General features: G+C 38.3%; 2 protein-coding genes across 14 annotated transcripts in view; both read left to right on the top strand.

Annotated features, from left to right (window-relative positions):
• The window catches only part of FAM184A (family with sequence similarity 184 member A), a 50158-nt gene extending 43144 nt beyond the window's left edge, over window positions 1–7014 (top strand). For 4 of the 11 annotated variants that reach the window (XM_026845004.1, XM_026845000.1, XM_026844998.1 and 1 more), the window contains 2 exons: window positions 3315–3517; window positions 5248–7014. In XM_026845004.1, the coding sequence (XP_026700805.1) occupies window positions 3315–3517; window positions 5248–5329 (285 nt within the window). In that variant the 3' untranslated portion in view covers window positions 5330–7014. Of the gene's footprint in view, window positions 1–581; window positions 3518–5247 lie in introns of those variants that run through there. The other 7 variants (XR_003398005.1, XM_026845003.1, XM_026845002.1 and 4 more) reach the window with 4 other exon arrangements.
• A 5324-nt stretch (window positions 7015–12338) lies between these two features.
• The window catches only part of MCM9 (minichromosome maintenance 9 homologous recombination repair factor), a 51948-nt gene continuing 43769 nt past the window's right edge, over window positions 12339–20517 (top strand). For all 3 annotated transcript variants that reach the window (XM_026845666.1, XM_026845667.1, XM_026845668.1), the window contains exons 1-3: window positions 12339–12787; window positions 16745–17061; window positions 20240–20321. In XM_026845666.1, the coding sequence (XP_026701467.1) occupies window positions 12478–12787; window positions 16745–17061; window positions 20240–20321 (709 nt within the window). In that variant the 5' untranslated portion in view covers window positions 12339–12477. The remainder of the gene's footprint in view (window positions 12788–16744; window positions 17062–20239; window positions 20322–20517) is intronic.

Here is a 20517-nt window from a genome sequence, read left to right as displayed (position 1 = left end):
AACAGAGGGCAGGACTGTAGCATATAATAGAGAACAGTGACACCCATAATGTTTCAGTTTCATAATTTTTCTTGGTTATTTTGCAAAGTGCAAGGGCAATTTTATTTCTTAGGTGGTGCTCAGGATGGAAGACCATTAGATAGAGGGAGCAGGGATGCTAAAGGAATGGAATAAGGGTAAAAAGGTGAAGAGGAAAAGTATGAGAAGGGCCTGAAATGAGTCTGAATGGAGAGAGACAGGAGTAATACTGGAGAACTGGAGTGACAAACAGGGTGTGAACTCTAGGCAGCAGGAGATAGAAGTCAGTCTCTGGCCTTCTCAGTTATTGCTACTGCCTGTATGAGTGAAAACACTTCAGTAACAACCTTTTCCAATTCTCTCCATCCTGCTGAATAGCAGCCAGTGAAGGCTACTGTACAAGCAGGCATAGTAGACTCCCTGTCACTTTAAAAGCCAGCAGCATTCCCTCATGAGGAACGTAAATAGACTGCAGTAGGGTAACTTAATTGTATATCTTTTCACCATCCCAGGAGTAAGAATGAGTCCTCTAACATTTCCTTCCTCCATGTGATAACCCGTAGGTTATTTTACCTGCATGGAAAGGGAAGAGATTTGTCCCAGCTGTAGAGGCAGAAGAACTCAGGAAGGTTCTGCAGCAGAGGGCAACCCAAGGAGCACAACACGAGTAGCTCAGATGCCTGAGAGCTTCAGTGATCAAGGCTCAGGCTCCATTATTTAAAAGGAGATCTGGCTCCTTTATTTGAGATCAGGCTGTGTTATCTAGCTAAACCTTATTGTAGTTTTACATCAGATCAGCGTATTTCCCACTTCTGCACAAATTCTGCTGCAAATTGTCAGTCTCCTGCGTTTTTCAGGAGCCCAGCAGCTCTCACAAACGTATCTGTGGATGCCTAACTTTTATGCATAACCACATGAAAGAAATTAGTTTGAACCCAGTAGTGACAATACTCGGACTGCCAGATACAATTTGAATGCTTTATTTTTATATGATAAATGTTGTTTGAAAATTTCAGAAGTTTGTCTGAACCACTCCTTTATGAAGATGTGAAATGTAACCATCAAGTATATAAGCTTGCGCTTTGTGTGAAATCTGAAGTGTTTGGGAAAAGTACTTCAGCATCAGATTTCCATAGTGATAATTCATATATTTTTATAATATGCTTCTATCACTTAAAACTGTTTAGACTTTAAAACTGTCTTGTATGCTAGGACATTTTGATCTCTCATTTCATGAGCTGTGGACTATGTTTCTTTATTTTGTCAAAGCATGTACTGTGTTATTGGAGAATGAATTACAAAGAAACTGAAAATCTCATTCTCTTTTCTTTTTTTGTAATAAAAATACAGAATTTATGAATTACTACAGGCTTTGCATATTAATGCAAAATTAAAGCCATTGCAGTATGAATTACAGCTTCTCTAATTTATGCAATGGATCTATTTAGTATTACATTTTACATCTGAAGTTTCTTAATACTTTGCATGAACTTCATGGAAACGCTACAATTTTGCCTTTCCAGATTTGACTGCTTCAGAAGCATAGATTGTCTTATAGAGAATAACATATAAACTGCAGTATTTTTCTAAGCACTTATGTGGATAATATACAATTTCCAGAAATGAGCCACCTATGAAGCACACAGATTTAACTACAGTGTTTAACACACCATATTAATTACAGTGTATATTACCTTGCAGATGTATTTTACACACAGTTGGTTACTTTTTCCAAACTATTTTTTTCCCCCATATTGTTATTTCTGGCTTCCTCAGCTACTACAGAAGTAGTAAAGTGTATTGGACAATCTCAGTTTAATCATTTGCAGCTAATGATCTTTCACTGTGATGCTTAAAAAAGACTTTTTTCTATTATAGCTTTCTGTTAAAGTGTTGGGGGTTTTAAATTGTATTTTGATAAACACATGCACCAGTGTGGCTACAATTAGTAGTATTTACATCTGCCAACTTTGGAAATGTCAGGCACCGAGATCAAAGCTAGCAGAGAGCTAAGTGGAAGAAAGTACAAACAAGCAATAAAACTCTGTCTGTCTCCATTTGAACTTGTGCCCACCCTCAAATAGAGCAGCTCTTTTGTTTCAAGTGGAATTCTGCTGGAAAATATTATGTAGAAACAACACGAGATTCCACTTGTCTTTCACTTTATTTAGTTCAAATGCATGTAGTTTGTAAGCCCATAACAGGTTTATCTCCCAGCTGCTTTGTTAGGGTTGCATATGTGTAACTGAATGAAAGTATTTATTATATATTCAAATAATACATAATTCGTGAGAATAATCAATTCATTTGAAAATTTTATTTTCTGAAAAAAGGCTTTTAAAATATTAATATTTTATTGCAGACATGGAATATTTGATAGAAGTCAGAAAATACACCTGGCATTCTGTCACAGCTACTTTAAAAAAGCTATAGAATTATTTGAAGCATCCTTCTATATTTAAATTTCCGTAAAACTAGAGAGAATAAATACTGATTCCTTTGCACGATGTGTTGTGGAGAGTAAAATAATGATATAAAAATAACATTCTTAAGTATTTTGAGTCCTTTGAAATAAATATTACCAGTAGGAGTAGAGAGTATTAAGAAAACAAAAGTGTTCAGTTGTGCCATCTGGTGTCTAGAAGTGGCAGCTGTAGTAGTGTTAGAAGCTTGGCCTTTTACTTGTACAAGAAACTGAACTCCTAAACAATAATCTTTTTCTCTTTAGCAGTATTGATATAATGCTCACTAACTATGAGGGTGTAATTGCTTTAAAATAAATGTAGCTGCTCTTCTAGGTTCCATGTTCCAGTTACCAAAACATGCCTCAGTGATGGGGTGAAACCTGTTGGAGAGATTCACTTTTTTGTCACTGAAATATGCTGTAATTACATTTGACAGCAGAGCTGTTTCACTGATATCGAGGAAAGATTTAAGTAAACATGAAAGGTTTAACAGACTAAACGACAATTTTGTGGAAGACTTCCTATCTCCAATGTCTTAGAGCAAAAGGTTATATTGGAAGATCTCTTATAATATATTAATTGATTATTATACTAAGTCTTAACAACTTAATCAACTTCATCAGAAATTTGATTTTTCTGTGAAAATTTGTGGTGTTCGGTTCTGGTCAAAGCAAATAGTAAAACTAGAGTAGGAAGAAAAGCCCAATCTGTCCCAATTGGTCTCGTTCAAAAAAACCCCAAATCAGCCATCAATACAGCTTTCAAATTTGCAAATTTCCTCATCTGTCCTGGTGCAAGAAGCCTTCCTTACATTTGTTATTTTTAATGCAGCAAAAGAAGAAGAACGATAAATCAACAAACAGGTTTGTGAGTGTCCCCAATCTAAGTGCTCTGGAATCTAGCGGAGTGGTGGGCAATGGACATCCTAACCGCCTGGACCCCATTCCTAACTCACCCATCCACGATATTGAGTTCAACAGCAGCAAACCACTACCACAGCCAATGCCACCCAAAGAGCCCAAGACGTTTTTGAGGTGAGCACTGCCTCACCAATCTTTTTTTTTATTATTATTTTATTTTTTTTGCTTAACTCAGGAAAATTTTGCATTCCTCTTGAGCTGAATCCCACTTGCTTTATGAACCTTTCAGAGGTACAAGTACTCTTATGGCATTTTTAATTTTTACATTATATTTGTAACCTCTTTATAGTATTCCTTTTTATTGTAGACCTTGTTGAAATGTGAAGTATTCTCTCACTTTTTCATAAGTCTTGAACTTTGAAAACCTCTTTAGATACCTTAACAGAATTCATGTGCTTCCAATTGTTTACAGATATGAACAATTGTTTTAATGTTTGTGTTATTTACTGATTGTCATTTAGGAATTGATATTAGCATAGAATTTATTTTATTCAGTATTATGTGATAATGGTTTTTCTGTAAAACTATTTTTTTGTGCTACATTAATGTTTTGTGTTTCCCCTTTCCTTGCCTATATCAAATTGTTTCATAGGAGTAACCTTACTACAGCAACAGGAAATGTGCATGCTTAGATGCTTAATGCTGAGCAGCATCCAGTAACCAAAACCAGCATTAAAGTCTCAAGTAATTATCTCACAAAATATTAGTTAATTAATTAACTTCAAAATGGCATTTTAGAGGCAGGATTTTAATCTTTTGGCTTTATGTGCCTACATATTAAATGCACTGAAGTTCTGTACTCTGTATTTAGTAGCTGCTGATCTCTTACCTCTAAGTTGGCAAATTAAAGCTATGTGTAATTACCACTTCCACAGCTGGTTGTTTACTCTCTCCTCTGGTTTAACACAATAGACCCCATACTAATTATAAAAGGAAACAAATAATAGACTTTAAAGTAGAAAGGGAAAACAATCTTATTTGAAGAAAATGATCTGTTTAAAAAAAAAAAAAAAAGTACTGTTGCTTATTTTTTCCTGTGCATGTGATGTGCATGAGTGTGCTCAGATACCTGTAACATGCATGTGCATGAATGCATGGACTGTGATGCTGGAGTTTCTATTCCAAATTGGTTTGTGTTCTGTATTATCCAGTAATACAGTAGGGATTATTTTATTACTGATTTTTATTGATAAAGGAACTTAATTGTTTAATTAACTTGAAGTTATTCTCTCTTGCTCATTTTGTGAGGATTTTAATTGTTCAAGGGGGAATCAAATCTTGTTCGCAGTGCAGCAGTTTTTTCCCTAGTATATTAGCATATTTTAAATATGTGCATGAATAACAATGTGAATGATATTGGTGATTGGTGTTAAGTATTAAAATAGTGTGAATATTTGTTCAGTTGGCAACCAGTCTTCATGAGCACATGTCTACAAATATGATGGCTCGCATCATATTTTTGAAAATTAACTTTACCACAGGAAAAGGATGCTAAAAGAGGACCAGACACGCTTTTCCAAGAAAACCCTTTTTATTCTTCCTGAAAACGTACAGCCGTTTATGAGACTTTAAACTATGTTTTCCAAAATATTATTTGCCCACCCTGTAATGTGGCTTCTGAACTGACTTGTCCATGCTGCTGATGCTCTCCAATGGAGTGGATGATCACAGATTCTATAGGGAAACATTAAATCATGTCCTGAGACACACTGAGAATGAATCCATGGAAAACACGCATTCTTTACTGAATGTTGTCTGTGAGGTCTTCTTTGCTCCTAACATTTGTACTTTTTATGTAGTTGTGAGATAATTGTGGTTTTTTTTTTTTCTTTCTGTGAATTTAGCCCTCCTCAGACTGATGCTTCACCAGTGGCTTCACCAGATCCACAACGCCAGGAGTGGCTTGCCCGATACTTCACGTTCTGAGAGATGAGTTGTTTTTGTGGCACAGCGCAGACTGTTTATAAGAGCATGACCTTACGTAAACCCTCATGTGAACAAGATTTCCTGTAATTTGTCAAACACTGTGAATGAGAAAGTATTTGTCTTTCTGATTTGAAACTGCACTGTATTTCATGTTATATTTGTTGGAATCACTTGACATGGTACTATATAGCGTAATTATAACTATTATTTTTATTTAAAATGAGAGAATTCATTAAAATGAGAGAATCTTTAAACTTTGTAATGACTACATAATAAATTTTGGTAGAACAAACATAATGCTTCCCCCCTTTTTCCTATAAATGTGTTTTCTTTGATTTCAGGAAAGGCTTTTCCCCAGAAAATAACATAATTGCATGGTTACTATAAATACAATTTAAACTGTAAAAGGAAAAAGTATGTATCTCTTGCTGGTTTGGGCAGGATATGTTTAATGCATCCCAATTCTACTCTGTTAATTTGTAGCAGTTTAAAAACTGTCTCTTTCTAACATTTAAAAAGAAGAGTGTGAAATAAATCCAAACTAGTGTAGCTGCTCGCCTTCAGAGCAGAGTGATTTTGACAAGAGGATGAAAAAAGCCACAAACCAGGAGCTGTTCATTGCGGAGGGGGTTGACTCCTCACCTGTTGCCCATGAGACTTTGCCATCTAGTTATAATCAAACATTTTCTCATCAAATTTCATCAGAAGCTGTTCCCACAAGTTATGTATTTCTTTTGTGAATATTAAGAAAAACAGATGCTTGAAACATTTATAATACTGTACTGAGTATCTCTGCATAAATCAAAAATCTGCAATTTGAGCATATAACCCTGCTTTGGATAAAATACATGTCTGAAATGCAAAAAAAACCCCAAAAACCCAAACCCACGAAAACCCACTACCCAACTTTTTCCCATTTATACATACTACAGATACAGATCTTTCATTAAAACTTAATTACTTTCCCTTGTCTACATTAAAGTTTTTTCTTCTTCTTAAACTGATATATGAAAATGTTTTTTCAGCTAGTGAGCATGATTCTCCAGTCTTTTTATGATGCTAGTGTTGCTCATGAAATTTGCTGCAGCATATAGAAAACTACATCTTAATGTCTTTTAAAATATTTTTTCAAAGATTACCACAAAATAACTCATACTGGTAGTCTCAGGGAGAAAATTGTCTCTTTGTTTTATGAATGTATTTTTAAACTGAATCTCTTCTCTTTAAAAGCAGGAAAAAATATCTGAGTTGTTATTCAAATAAGGTTTTAGTTAACATATACAAAGGTATTGAATTTAATATTTCATCTGAAGCCCTAACTACGTCCTTTTTTCGCTATATGCACAAAGGTAAATACCCAGATGAAGATACTGATTACAATGAGTTTTATATGTAGTATATGTATAAATGAAAAATTTGTATGTTTTCATATAAACAATATAAAATCTTCTAAATGAACATTTTAAAACTTCTATCTTATAATTCAGCTTGAAAACTCCACTGAAAGCTCTATTCTTGGTGATGTTGACATGGATTAAAGATGCATAGAGCAGATTTTCTGTAGCTGGTGGACTCAACTGTAGGTATATGCAACTTTCTAACTTTAGAAGAAAGCCATATTGGGCAAAATGTCAGATTTCTTGGCTGTTACCCAAAATAAAATACACTAGCTCATTTTGTTATAATGTTCTGAAGTGAGTGTTGCGTATTTTTTCTTGCATGTCTTGCAAGGGCTCAGCCTTTTCCTCCCATTTGCACTATTTTACATATGGAATTAATAACTGAACAGTAACAGGAGGACGATAATACCTGCATTTACTTTACCTATTCAGTAAAAGGTGTGCCCATTGGGTTTTTGCTAGTAGGCATTTGTCTTTCAGAAGGGAGAAGAAAGTTAAGAAGCACTCCATTACCATGTCTGCCAGTCAGCTGCAGTTGCAAATCAGTCTCTTAAAAACAAAAACCAAACAGCAACAGCCCAAAACCAACCTGAAGATACTAGGATAAAACTGTTTTTCTGCCAGATGGCATTGAGAACTCTGTAAAATGTATTCCTGAAAAAAGTTACTATCTGACATTTGGGATTAATACAGGAACTTGCATTATCATAATGCCATTGTGTTCCAGATCTTTGCAGTACCTGGTATTCTGGAAAAGCTAAAAGTGCACATAGTCGCAAGTCCAGCTGTGCAGAGTGCAGCAAAGCCTCTGCTCACACATGCACGCAGTCCCTCCTAGCTTAGCAGACAGCTCTGAGTAAGGAAGTACAGTATTAGTGTGAAGTTGCATAGTATTATTTATAATGGTGGGAAAATTTGGCTATCTCTCTGCACTCTTGACACTTTAAATCTCATTATCAGCACTTAAGGTAGCTAATTCCCCCGACCCTTTAGTTTTATTCAGAAAGATCACTAAAATGTTGAAAACAATAAAGAATGTAATATTGTAATCCTTACTGTGTTTTCCTATGGAAGAAGGAAGTAACAGGCTATACTTGATACAGGGGCAAAATGCAGAAGAATCCCGTGTTTTGTCAGAACATCATTGTAATAATCAGCCTTAAGGCCAGGTTCAGCCCTTCAGTCTGGATTGTTCCATTTACTTCTGTGATAAGAGTCAATGCTGGTGAATTTTCCAGGTTAGCAAAAAAACGCTCTAGCAGACCCATCTGACATTATCTCCTAGCACAGAGAACTATGTCCTGAAAACTGCATGGCTTTTTTTCTGCAGCACAAATTGCACCCAGACCATACACCTGCAAAATAAAAGCCCAAAGATGATTGGAAACCAAGCTGCAATCAGCATCAACATAGAAATTGCTTTATCAGATTGACTCCTGCCTTTTGCATTTTTTCAGTTACTTAGGCGTATGTGTACTGTATTTACCTGAGACTTCAAGGAAAATATTTGTCCTATGAGAAGTACTGACAATAGATTATATGGGTCAATATTACAGAATTTTTAACATTCTAATTTAGTCTAAATAAATTTTCATGTCTGTTTTTCTCATGATCAGTTATTTTGTAAGAAAAAACAGGATTATTTTCTAACTGGTTTCAGTAGTTCTGCATTTAATGTGTACACATTTAAATTTAAATGTCTTAGATCTTTGATCATTTTAAAGAGAAAGAGTATTTATGTGTTATAAAACTGGAGAATGTAGACTAGTGGGAGTTTTTTCAGGATGTACCTGTCATCTTTTCTTCCTAAATATTTTATATAATATTGCAAGAATCTTAGTTTTCATTTTTAAAACAGGATATAATTTTTTCCCACTCTTGATGTAGGCCGTCTCTGGAACTAAACTTTCCTGCTTTTTGAGACCAGAAGACTCTTTCCACAAAGAACCTCCTTTGATGAGTTGCTCTTCAGAACTGAAAGCAGCAGTCTGGAGAAAATGCTTCCGTTCCTGTAACTGAACAGGGAGGGATTCTGAACTCTAGCCCATGCTGCAGCATTCGCCCTTCTGGTGTGACAACTGAAAAAATTGGGCTCCTTTCTTTATAAATTGTTAACACTATCCCTGTAACCATAGCTCAAAAAATCCCAATATTAACTTTTGTCTAAGTCATTCATTTATTTTCCAGTTTTAGTCTTACTCTGAAACTCTATTTAAAAAACTGCAGGACATCAGAAAATCCTAATGAGTATCAGGAGACCTCACTCATGTTAGGAATCAAACCTGTTCACAATGTCAGAGCAATCTCTTGCTTGCTTAAAGTTTAACTTGTATGTTGTTTGTGAATTTTGTTAATGATCCCCATACTATCCATACATAAATTTCACTAATTCTGCACTGAGAAAATTAGATGCCAAGTTTTCCTCCTTTGCTTAATTTACTTCCCTTTGAAGGAAAATGACTGAGTGGCATCACTTTAGAAAATACTGATCTTCAACATCCTCTGCAGTCAACAGGCAGCTTCAAGGATAAATCAGCTTATCTCTCTTGGTTGCAGAAAGACTGTAGAGCAACAACAAACCTAAGTGCTTCTGTGGCCCAAATTTAGAAGTGAAGAATCCAAGCCTGTGTTATTTTTAACCAACATTTGCAAAAATACATCCACTTTGACAGATGCAAACTGATTTTCCTTACAGGAGCTTTTGCTTTTTACCTTGTATGTTCCAATGTAGCCTGATACAGTACTGTCACTATTCTTACTAGGCAAATACTAACCCATTTTTTTTACTATAAAGAAGGTGAAACTCTTAATTTGTACTGTTGTTAGGCGCTTTTGAGCATTGGGCATTGTATCAGTTTTTATTTATGTATGCGTTCCCTGGTAAAATCTTCAAATGGAAATATGACTAATTTCCAAGCACAATAGATACAGAAATCAGCTTGCAGTTCTAAAGCTAATTTACTTTGCAGTGTATTTTGGTCATATAAATAAACATCCATTTCTTTCGATACACTACAGTAACTGGAAGTACCTGTGGATAGTACAGGGGTCACATGACAAAACCAGGCAGCCAGGCTGAAACAACTTTTCCTCTTCAGCGTGACCAACCGCTGAACTCCATTTCTCTTAATAACAGAACTTGGTATTTGCTGGTCTCAACACTGGGCTCTTCTACTGCACAACTGTGCTAACGTTTATCATTTTCAAGCACATACACAATTAGACAACTCAAGCTTTGCTGACTACAAACTGCACTCCAAGTGCTTGGGTTAATGATGGGACCTATGAAGTGAACTACTCTGGAGTCCTGCAGAGTCTTAAGGATGAGTTTATAAACTGCCTGTCACTAAGGCAACTCCATTATTTTCAGAGTTAAGCATGGTATGGAGGGCTGTTCCAAATAAACAGCTGGCTGAACACAACGAGAAGCAGCTGCTGCCAGCAGCACTGATAGCAATGTTGCTAGGGAACAAGGAGAGCCAAGCTTTAGAAAACAAAAGCATAATTCAATAATGACTACCAAAATCTAGTTTCATTATGATAGCGAGTACTCTTAGAAATTAACAGGCCTTCCACGTTCAACCTGACAGACAACCATAAAAGTTTAGAGAGTGGCTGAGCCTTTAGCTGGAACTGTAGCTGTTTAACTTCAGTTACAGATCATCAGCGTGGTGGCTGGGCACAAAGACGAGTCAGCACACTTCAGGCTGTAACCACCACAGGCAGCCTCAGACACAGCTGGCAACAGACACGCTGGAGGGCAGAGACTGGAGCCCGAGTTTTACAGTCACATGAACATCCAACTGTACGCACGCTGTTTAGTCTAAATCTTCACCCAACCAATGGGATCTCCAAGCCCTTCTCAGCACTTGTGCAGCCTTGCTGCAGCGTCCCAGTTGCATGCTGGAGCAGGACGTGTACCAGCCGCCCCAACCACAGCATTAGTGGGCAGCTCTTGTACCCTCCTGGGATGTTTCCAGATTGAGGGCACACACTATATTCTGTAAAATGTGAGGTTTTAGTCTTTTGTCTTTTTCTTCAAAACCACACAACACTATCAGAAGTGACCTGAAAGCAGAAATAGTAATATCAGCTTATGTAAGAGCACTATTCAAAGTGGAAAGCAGAAACAAACCAGGAAAGCGTTCCGAGCCCAGGACCAGAGAGTTTTTTAGGCTGGTAACCGCCAGCACTGTTTCCATCTACTCATTAAAGACAATTACTTTTTCTGGTCCTATTTTGCACCATGTTTCAAAAGGGGCTACCTTGTGGATTTTCAAATGGGCATACTGTATTTTTTAATGACTTCTTGTTGAGTAAACATTTCTTCATTACTCAACTACACACATAACTTACTAGTTATTATTAGATAATAATAAAATTATAAATGCTTTAGGTTCTTTTCTTGTAGGAACCGCTACCTAATTGAAGCCTTTACATGCCAAATGAGTTAATTGCTCTGTAGTGGTAATTAGCTGCTCCAGTTGCAAGCTGCTGCATTCTTTTTCATCTTGTTGCTCTAGCTGTTTAGGCTACAGAACGCAGAACTTGAGGAAGCAGAGACATACACCTCCAGGAAATCACAAAGATTACAGCTCTGCCATACCAGAAGCCTGTGCTGATCTAGAAAACGTGTCAAAATAGCTGCCTGGCATCACTAGAAAGAGCAGCCTGGTTTTGTACCTTGCAAGACAGCACCATAAACTGAGTAAAGCTGATGCTGGAAAGGTATTGCAGAGATAGGGCTTGCTTGACACTCCACCCAGGATAATCTTTACCAGAAATAGTTCTGAATTTTCACATTAATCAATTTATATATTAGGTGCAGATCTCAGCAGTGCTTTTGCAGCCATATCCATTCAATAGGTTAGAATATGACCATTTCATAAAGAAAAATGTTTTTTTCCTTTTAGAGACAAATCTAGGGGTTAAAACCTTTCCTCTTTAAACTCCCTGAAGCAGCCTGAGACTTCTGTTGTAAACTTTGTTTCCTTCAGGTGAGGATTTAGGCAACATCTACAAATACTCTGAAGAAGTTTGTATTTGCAAACAATGCAGGACAGATAACCAAAGTTCTATCCACCATTTGACCAGACAGGAGTCACATGCAGGAATCCTCTTCCAATATCTTATGGAGTAGTAATTCAGAGAAATGTGATCTGTGATTTAAAGAACCCACAGTTCCACCAGAACTTTTGCCCAAAGATTGCAAGACCTTCCCTTCTCTGCAGCCAAACATTCCTCACATCAACTTGTGGATGGTGAGATACTCAATATGGTTAACAGATGTGAAGTGACCACTGTAGCTTTCTCATTCATTAAGATCACATATTTAGATATCATTGGAAGAAAAAAAACCAAACATGTTAGACATTCAAATTAATTATCTTAGTTTAATTAAGGCAGGTAAGGTAGTTATTTTACATATTGAAGCTATACATCATAACCTGAAAATAAGGTATCTAAAGGATATTTTTTTGTTTGAAAAGCACCGATTATCCTCTCCACCAACTTTAAAAATTCATATTAAAATACAAATTTTGTACATACCTTATGACATCTTTTTATTATAGAACTATGGGCATAGTTCTAATACTTCGCACGCGCAGGCCACGGCCTACTCTCGCCCAGCTCCGCGTTAGGCTTTTCCGAGTGATAAATAAGTTTTCGTGGTTAGGAGCTTGGCCTTACTGAAAATCCTCGCTTCGTAACGACGTCTTCTCGCCTTCCAGCCCTCGGAGGCGCAACATGGTGCTGAGCGTGGAGCAGGTGAACCTCATCGGTCAGGTGTTCGAGTCCTACGTGCTGGAGCACCACAGGGACGACATCCTGGGCATCCTGAGGGAGGCTGACGATGAGGCGCACTATCCCATCGTCGTCGATGCCTTGACGCTCTTTGAGACCAACATGGAGATCGGGGAGTATTTCAACGCCTTCCCCAGCGAGGTCCTCCCCATTTTCGACAACGCGCTGCGCCGGGCTGCCCTGGCAGTGCTGCAGGCCGCCACGGCCCCTCCACAGCTCAGCGTGAAGCAGAACCTCCACGCCAGGGTCTCCGGTGAGTGTGTGTGGTGGGGGGGCAGCAGTGAGGTGCCCCCAGGGCACCTTCCAGTCAGTGTTGCCGAATTTCCTTACACTGTAACAAACTATTGAGGCGTCATGGGAAGGAGCAAGTTTAATTCTTGCAATTTCAGTGCTTGAAGAGGTAGGGAACAGCCGGTGGTTATTAGACAGAAAAGAACACCTGCAAACACAGAGACTTGTGTAGACCAACTGGATAATAGCTGTCTGTGGCTATTCCTCACAGCTTGCATGCAATGGTTGGTGTTTGTTGCTGAGTCAGGACTTACACTGAAGCTTTTCAGCGGGAAAAAGACTCCTCAAATCAGCGGTGGTCTCGCATTATTACTCTTGTTAGTCCAAAGGTCTAAAAAAAATATAAAAAGCTTAGGGAAAGATGCGTATTTCATAAATTTTTTTTCAGGTTGACTTCCTTACTATGTCAGTTGACTCATGGTCATTATTGGCTCCAGCCACCTCCCCAAAGAGGCAAACTCTAAATTTTGAGTTGTCTTGTAACAATTTAATCTGAAATGGTCAAATTTTATGCTTAACTAATTGTTATAATATTACTTGTTGTAACATTGGAATGCACTGTTGGAAGACACGATTGTTACTAGAGGACGTAATCGTTAATAGAGGAAACTTTTTCACTACAAGTTGATATGCCATTATTCCTTATTACTAGGAAATTTTTAGTATCTTTGAGGTGTGGTAAGTGTGGAGTGCAGGTTCTGGGGTTAAAATGCTTATTTTGCCTGTTGTGGGGAACTGGGCTCAGCAGTGGCACAGTCACTTCTGGTCATTTCTGACTGTAACTATTTGGAGCTGTCTAGTCTGCAACACCAAGAGCTGGTGACCTCTGTTTCCCTCCCCTGTCCCATGTTGGAGTAGTTTATCATTGTTCAGTCTTTTGGTGGATTGAACGTAGGTGAATCACAGTTATTAAATAGACCTGTGTTTTACCCCAGTAAATTTCCTTAAAAATACTGTCATTAGAACACCTACATCAGAAATATAATTAGCCTGTGGCGCTCTCATATTGCTGTTTTGTCCAGGATTTAATGAAAAAAACAGAAAACCCAACTTGCCACCTGTTTAGGTGTTAGGGAGTTTGTATACAACTGTATGTGGTGTAAAAGGATGGCCTTTATGTTGTACTAAAATTTGAAATGTCTGTCATTTCCCTGTAGCTATAAAAATAGGAGTGAATTAAAACTTTTCCCCCGGTGTTCTAGGATGCATTTCCCCCCATGCATTTGCATCAGTCACAGTTTCAGTGTGAGAACAGGGTTATTTTTTTCCACATACTGTTATTTTATAAGCTGCCAGGAAACACTGGGAGAAGTAAAGCAAGGGGCAGAGTTTGCTGCATGAGTAGCTGTGTCTTTAAGACATTCCTGCTCCTATTATCAGCCTGTTGTTGGACCTGACCATTCCTCCCACAGCAATGCTTTGTTGAATATTCCCTAGTCAACATCAGGCAAAATTAGCCATGTTTGATCAAATGGCTTTAAGCAACTGTGAAAAGCAAGTCTGATTGATCATTGAGGGAAGAAATTAGTCACTGGACTCACGAATTACTCCATCACTAAACTGGAGGGAAATTGATGAAGAGCAGCGGGTGGTTATCCTCATATAGTTCAGCTGGATCAAAACAACATCTGTCCATGTAGTTTGGTTTCTGTTCTGTAGCACCAAAAGGATGGCTACTGAAGAAACAAAAATGCAGTAAGCTAAATGATCTACAGTTTTTTTTCCACCAAAATTTTCCCATGATACTCTTACCTTTTAAGCAGATATTGGGTTCTGATTGCCTTCAGGATTATCATCTTGGAGTGCTGCTACCCATTCCCACGTCAAATGGGAATGAAGAGAAGGTGGTAGTCTCTTCTCAGTGGGAGAAACAGGCAAACTACCTGGAGTGGGGCTGAGGAGGTCTGCATGTCAGGCTTGGACTGAAGCAAAAACGCTTTTCCTCACTTACGCTAGGTCTAAGAACGAAATTTTAGCATGCCGATGTGGACAGGGCATCCAGGAGTTCTAAGAAGGATTAGGGGTGTGTGAATATGTGGTGATTAATAGTGGATGATTACCCTGGATTCACTGAAGAAAGCGAAAGATGAAGTTCTTTATCTGAATTTTAGCATTGTAGGAATTTGATTGTATAACTTCTCTTTTTGCTACAAATCCATTAAAAGATTTTTCCTTACTTATCATTAGCCTGAGCACTGTTGTGTCTGTTACTGATGGCCAAACTGCTTCTAATAGTTCAGTTTGACACATTATTACTAATAGAGTAAAGCTGATTCAAAGAGGCACATACTTAACTAAGGAGTTTGTCAAGCAGTCTAATAGGATCAGAATGAAGGCTCTTTTTTCCCCATGCAGACTCTTGTCTCTTCAATATTCACAGAGATGATCATATCATATATCCTGACAACAGTGCTGCAGCTCTCTCTAGCGTAAGATCTGTTGTATTTTGCAATGATTGTTGAGCTGCACCAGTACAGAGCTGGGAAAAAGCCATAACAATTGGAAGAATAATAGATTTTATCTTTTTTTGCCTGAGCCAAAGAGAAATGCAAACCTATGGGACAAACAGAATTTTCAACAGGTTTGGCAGAATATGTAAATAGCTTTGATACAGTCAGCCAGAAAAAAATGTTTGCAGTTCTACATAATACTTTATTTCTTTTCGAGATTATTTAATTTCTTTCTACTTTTCTTTTTACTTTATTCTTTTATCTTTTAAAATTAGCTTAATATTTTAAAATATTTTCTTTAAACAAAAGCAAAAGGTCAAATGCTTTTCTTAAAAACATCAAAATAGAATGTTTCAGCATGTCTGAAATAAAGCAATTCGTTATGAAAACACTGAAATAAATATACGATGTCTTTTTTTCAGCAGCCAAAGTTACTAAGAAGATTTGACCTAGACGCACAAATAGTTTTGGTCCCCTTAGAAACATAATTTTCCAGCAGAATTATTATTTTACATCTGTGTTTCCTACCTCTACTTTGGAAGTAAGGCTAAGATATTATTTTAAGAGCAGGTTGTTTCTTTTTAAGTTATTAGTGCCTTGTAGTTCAGCTCATATACGAACTTCTGAAATGGCAGTATTTTGACGCTATCCTCAGGTGTGCATTTCAGAGACCATTTATTTTTATAAAGACTTTGCAGACTGTTGAGGTAGATTAATCTTTCTGAGGATTTCAACTGCTGTGGTGTGAAGTGGTGGCCGCACAAATGAACGCCGGAGCAGGATCAGTACACCACAGAACTGGCTGCTGGGGTGGAATTAAAGGAGAGCAAGTGCCACGAAAATGTTCTGTTGGTATTCATTTTAACATAGAAGTGAATTTGATTTGGTTGTGTTCGTAACCCCTTTATATTCTTTCTATGCCATCTTTCTCATGGTTGAGGTTTACTGGTTTGCAATGTGGATTTAAGGTCAAATGCTCACAGACTATGAATTTTAAATTTGCTTAAACTTGAGAATTTACATAAGATTAGGAGTTACACTTAAACGTTTAGCTGTGGGAGTAACATTGAACCACAATTAAGTAGCATAACTAAAGTTTTGTAATTCAGATAAACCAGTTGTAAAATAAATGACATTGCCAAAAGACCATTTAAATTAATAGGTCTGAGAACATCAGGGTCTGTTTCAATGAACGGAAACTGTTCGTGATACAGGCCATGGCAAGAATAGGAGAGTAAAATGGCAACATTTTCTGTTAGTGCTCAGCATCTGTTAATTTTCACTGTCTGAGGCCAGTGAATCAGATTTATGGTACAACAGATGAATTGTTGAATCACATTTATGAAACAGTAATAACAATAACTACTGTTAATATGTCTGGTGGGTTTTTTTGCCTTTCTGTTTAACTGCATTGTAAGTCCATGTTTTATATGCATAGCCTTATGCTGCACATATTTTTGTTTAAACAGGTTTGCCTGTTTGCCCAGAGCTGACTCGAGAGCACATTCCTAAAACCAGGGATGTGGGTCACTTTTTGTCTGTTACTGGGACTGTCATACGTACAAGTTTGGTGAAAGTTTTGGAGTTTGAACGGAGTTATATCTGCAATAAGTGCAAGCATGTGTTTGTCGTCAAGGCTGACTTTGAACAGTACTACACATTCTGTCGTCCATCAGCCTGTCTTAACGAGGAAGGCTGTAACTCAACCAAGTTCACATGTCTCTCTGGAACAACCTCTTCTCCTACCTGCTGCAGAGACTATCAAGAAATCAAAATTCAGGAACAGGTAAAAAAACCCCAAAAGGTGGAGAAAAAGGGGAAGGTATTAAGGTATAGATGTCTCAAGCACAAAAGAATTAACTTACTAAAAAAGGCATATGGGGGCTTAATTTCCTACTGAAATAAGGTAACTGCTAATTTTAGTGACACCATTCATGCTTACGTCAGAATTAAGTCTATTCTGTTTTCATTGATAAGTTTTATATGCTAAGATAAGTGGAAGTTTTACTGATTCTACTGTTATTTAAAACAAATGCCTGAGAAGGCTAAATGAAGCCGGACACCCTGTCATTCAGAGATTTCTAGTCAAAGAGTTAAAAATTGAGGCATGTGTTGACTAGATTTCCATTATTAAGTAACTCCATTCAAGGTTGTACAAAACACCCAGGGTCAGTGCGTAGATGAAACTTCCATGTTGAATCCTTACAACATCAAGTGTGCGTTGTTTCTTTTAAGTGGTTACTGTACATGATGCTGATGTTCAACACTGCTTCTAAGGACTAAAGCTTGCCCAGTGGTGGACAAGGCCAGCTGTAGTGGTGCAGTATGGTCAGTCACAGAATCACAGAATGGTTTAGGTTGGAAGGGACCTTAAAGATCATCTAGTTCCAACCCCCCTTCCATGGGCAGGGACACCTTCCACTGGACCAGGTTGCTCAAAACCCCATCCAACCTGGCCTTGAACACTGCCAGGGAGGGGGTAGCCACAACTTCTCTGGGCAACCTGTGCCAGTGCCTCACCACCCTCACAGGAAAGAACTTCTCTGTCACTTTAAAACTGCTACCCCTCATTCTACCACTACAATCCCTGATCAAGAGTCCTTCCCCATCTTTCCTGTAGGCCTCCTTTGAGTATTGGAAGGCTGCTATAAGGTCTCCTTGGAGCCTTTTCTTCTCCAGACTGAACAACCCCAACTCTCTCAGCCTGTCCTCATAAGGGAGGGGCTCCAGCCCCCTGATCATCTTTATGGCCTCCTCTGGACCCACTCGAGCAGGTCCATGTCCTTGCTGTGTTGGGGGCCCCAGAGCTGGACACAGGACTCCAGGTGGGGTCTCACAGGAGCAGAGTAGAGCGGGGAGAATCACCTTCCTTGACCTGCTGGCCACACTTCTCTTGATGCAGCCCAGGGTATGGTTGGCTTTCTGGGCTGCAAGTGCCAATTGCTGGCTCATAGTCAGTTTTCCATCCACTAATACCCCCAAGTCCTTCTCCCCAGGGCTCCTCTCAATCCACTCATTGCCCAGCCTGTATTTGTGCTTGGGATTGCCTTTATCCGTGTGCAGCACTTGCACTTGGCCATGTTGAACTTCATGAGGTTTGCACCGGCACACCTCTCCAGCCCGTCCAGATCCCTCTGGATGGCATCTCCCTTCCCTCCAGCGTGTTGACTGCACCACACAGCTTGGTGTCATTGGCAAACTTGCTGGGGGTGCACTCAATCCACTGTCTGTGTTGCCATTAAAGATGTTAAACAGCACCTGTCCTAACACTGACCCCTGAGGAACACCACTCATCACTGCTCTTCACTTGGACATTGAGCTGTTGACTGCAACTCTTTGAGTGTGACCATCTGGCCCATTCCTTACCCACCGAGGGGTCCATCCATCCAATCCACGTCTCTCCAATTTAGAGACAAGGATGTCGTGCGGGACAGTGCTTTGCACAAGACCAGGTAGATGATGTCAGTTGTTCAATACATGGTGTCTGGAAGTGTCTGTTCCCTTCAGCCAATACTGAATTCAACAGTTACTGAATATGTGATCTTTACAGAATTAGTGTTTGTTTTTCTGGAGATAACCCTGAGTGGAAATACAGCTAAGCTGGAGGAGTAAGAAACAGTTGGGCCTCTTTTTATGGTAGAGCATCACTAAACAAGACTAGCACAGAAAAATCTATGCTGTATGAAAATTGAGAATAAGGTATATTGCAGACAGTGTTTCTGTGTTTATACTTTCAGTGTCTTTTTTCATAAATCTTTTCTAAGATCTCTTCAGTTGTTTCAGGGCTTTGATTTTATAAATGAAGAGGATAGTGGTGTGAATCTACATGTAAGATGTATGAAAAGAGGAATGTATGACATTAGAAATGAAGCTCTTATAATTTAGAATAGCAAAAAAGTAAGCGATATAAACTCTGTGTTGCATGTTCATATAGTGATTGTTCCTGACGTACAGTTTCTATAACTTTTTTTTTTGTTTTACTGTGTGACACACAGATCTCCATGATGGGAAGGATTTCCAGCTGCATGAGCTTATTAAACACAATAAAATTAAACCAGGAATGAATTTTGCTCATGTTTCCTACTGAGCTGTGCAAGAAACTGTGTATGTGCCACCAGTACTGACAGTGATGTGAACTGCCTGTGGCCATTTAGATAATACTCAAGGGTGAATTACTTTCCTAGGCACTAGATAGTGAATAAATCTAGAATTCTAGCATGTGTGACCTGTGCTGCAGAATGAAATGATACTTCCAATTGTTGTTCTTGTGCAGTGAATATTCTTAAAAACTATTGCAAACTTTAAGTGTAGATGTAAAGATTGCTGGTTGGAAGTAGACTGTGACAAGATTGCATAGACTTTGCCCTGGAGAAAAGCAAAAGAACTACAGGAATTACCAGCACATTTGACAATATACGTTTGTCTGGTTGTGTGTGATTTGTTTTTTCCTGCTATTGGTTTAATCCTTGACACCTAGGTATAAACTTATATCTCAACCTGTCAAATTATGGTTAAACACCAGAAAAATACAGAGAATCATCTTTTAAGTGTATACTTCAGTGAAGGGTTATCTAAGCCATAGACATGCTTCAGTACCCAAAGTAGACTTTGCATATTGAAAAGTGTCTAAAAATATCTTAAATCATTAAAACAAAGATCAGCTCTTTCAAATTACCTCTTTTACTGAGCTTTATTCAGCAAGATACTGAAGTCACACAGCAGCTCCCAGGATTGAGCACCTTCAGCTAATTTAATACCCAATCCTGTTTCCATTAATATCAGCATTAAACTTTCATTACTAAGTTCATGGCAGCAGTGGCATGCTTACTGTGTAAGCTTTGTGAGAAAAAGCAAGGACTGACCTCAGTTCTAGGAAAGGAATGTAGGTCCTTAAGCAAGAGCAGCTGTAAATGGCTTTTGACAGGTGCTGTTCTTAAAAAGTGCTTTTCCTTTCTGTCTTCTAGGTTCAAAGACTGTCTGTTGGAAGCATCCCTCGTTGCATGGTGGTTGTTCTGGAAGATGACTTAGTGGACAGCTGCAAGTCTGGTGAGGAGACAGCATATATCACATATGTTTGCACCACAGTGTTTTTATTTTTCCATTTGAGATGAGTCTTTGCCAAGTGGGCTGTCAGTGCTGAGGGCTTGTTGAATGAGATATATTTTTCTATCACATTGCTGTTTCAGCTTGGATGTTAGCATGGCAGTTGAAGGCTATTCTAGAAAATGTCATACATCCCCAT

This window comes from Athene cunicularia (genome assembly GCF_003259725.1).
Source record: "Athene cunicularia isolate RWA chromosome 3 unlocalized genomic scaffold, athCun1 chr3_part1, whole genome shotgun sequence".
NCBI classification, from domain to species: Eukaryota; Metazoa; Chordata; class Aves; order Strigiformes; family Strigidae; genus Athene; species Athene cunicularia.
Note: the sequence above shows the minus strand (reverse complement) of the source record. Positions and strands in the feature narration are given on the sequence as shown.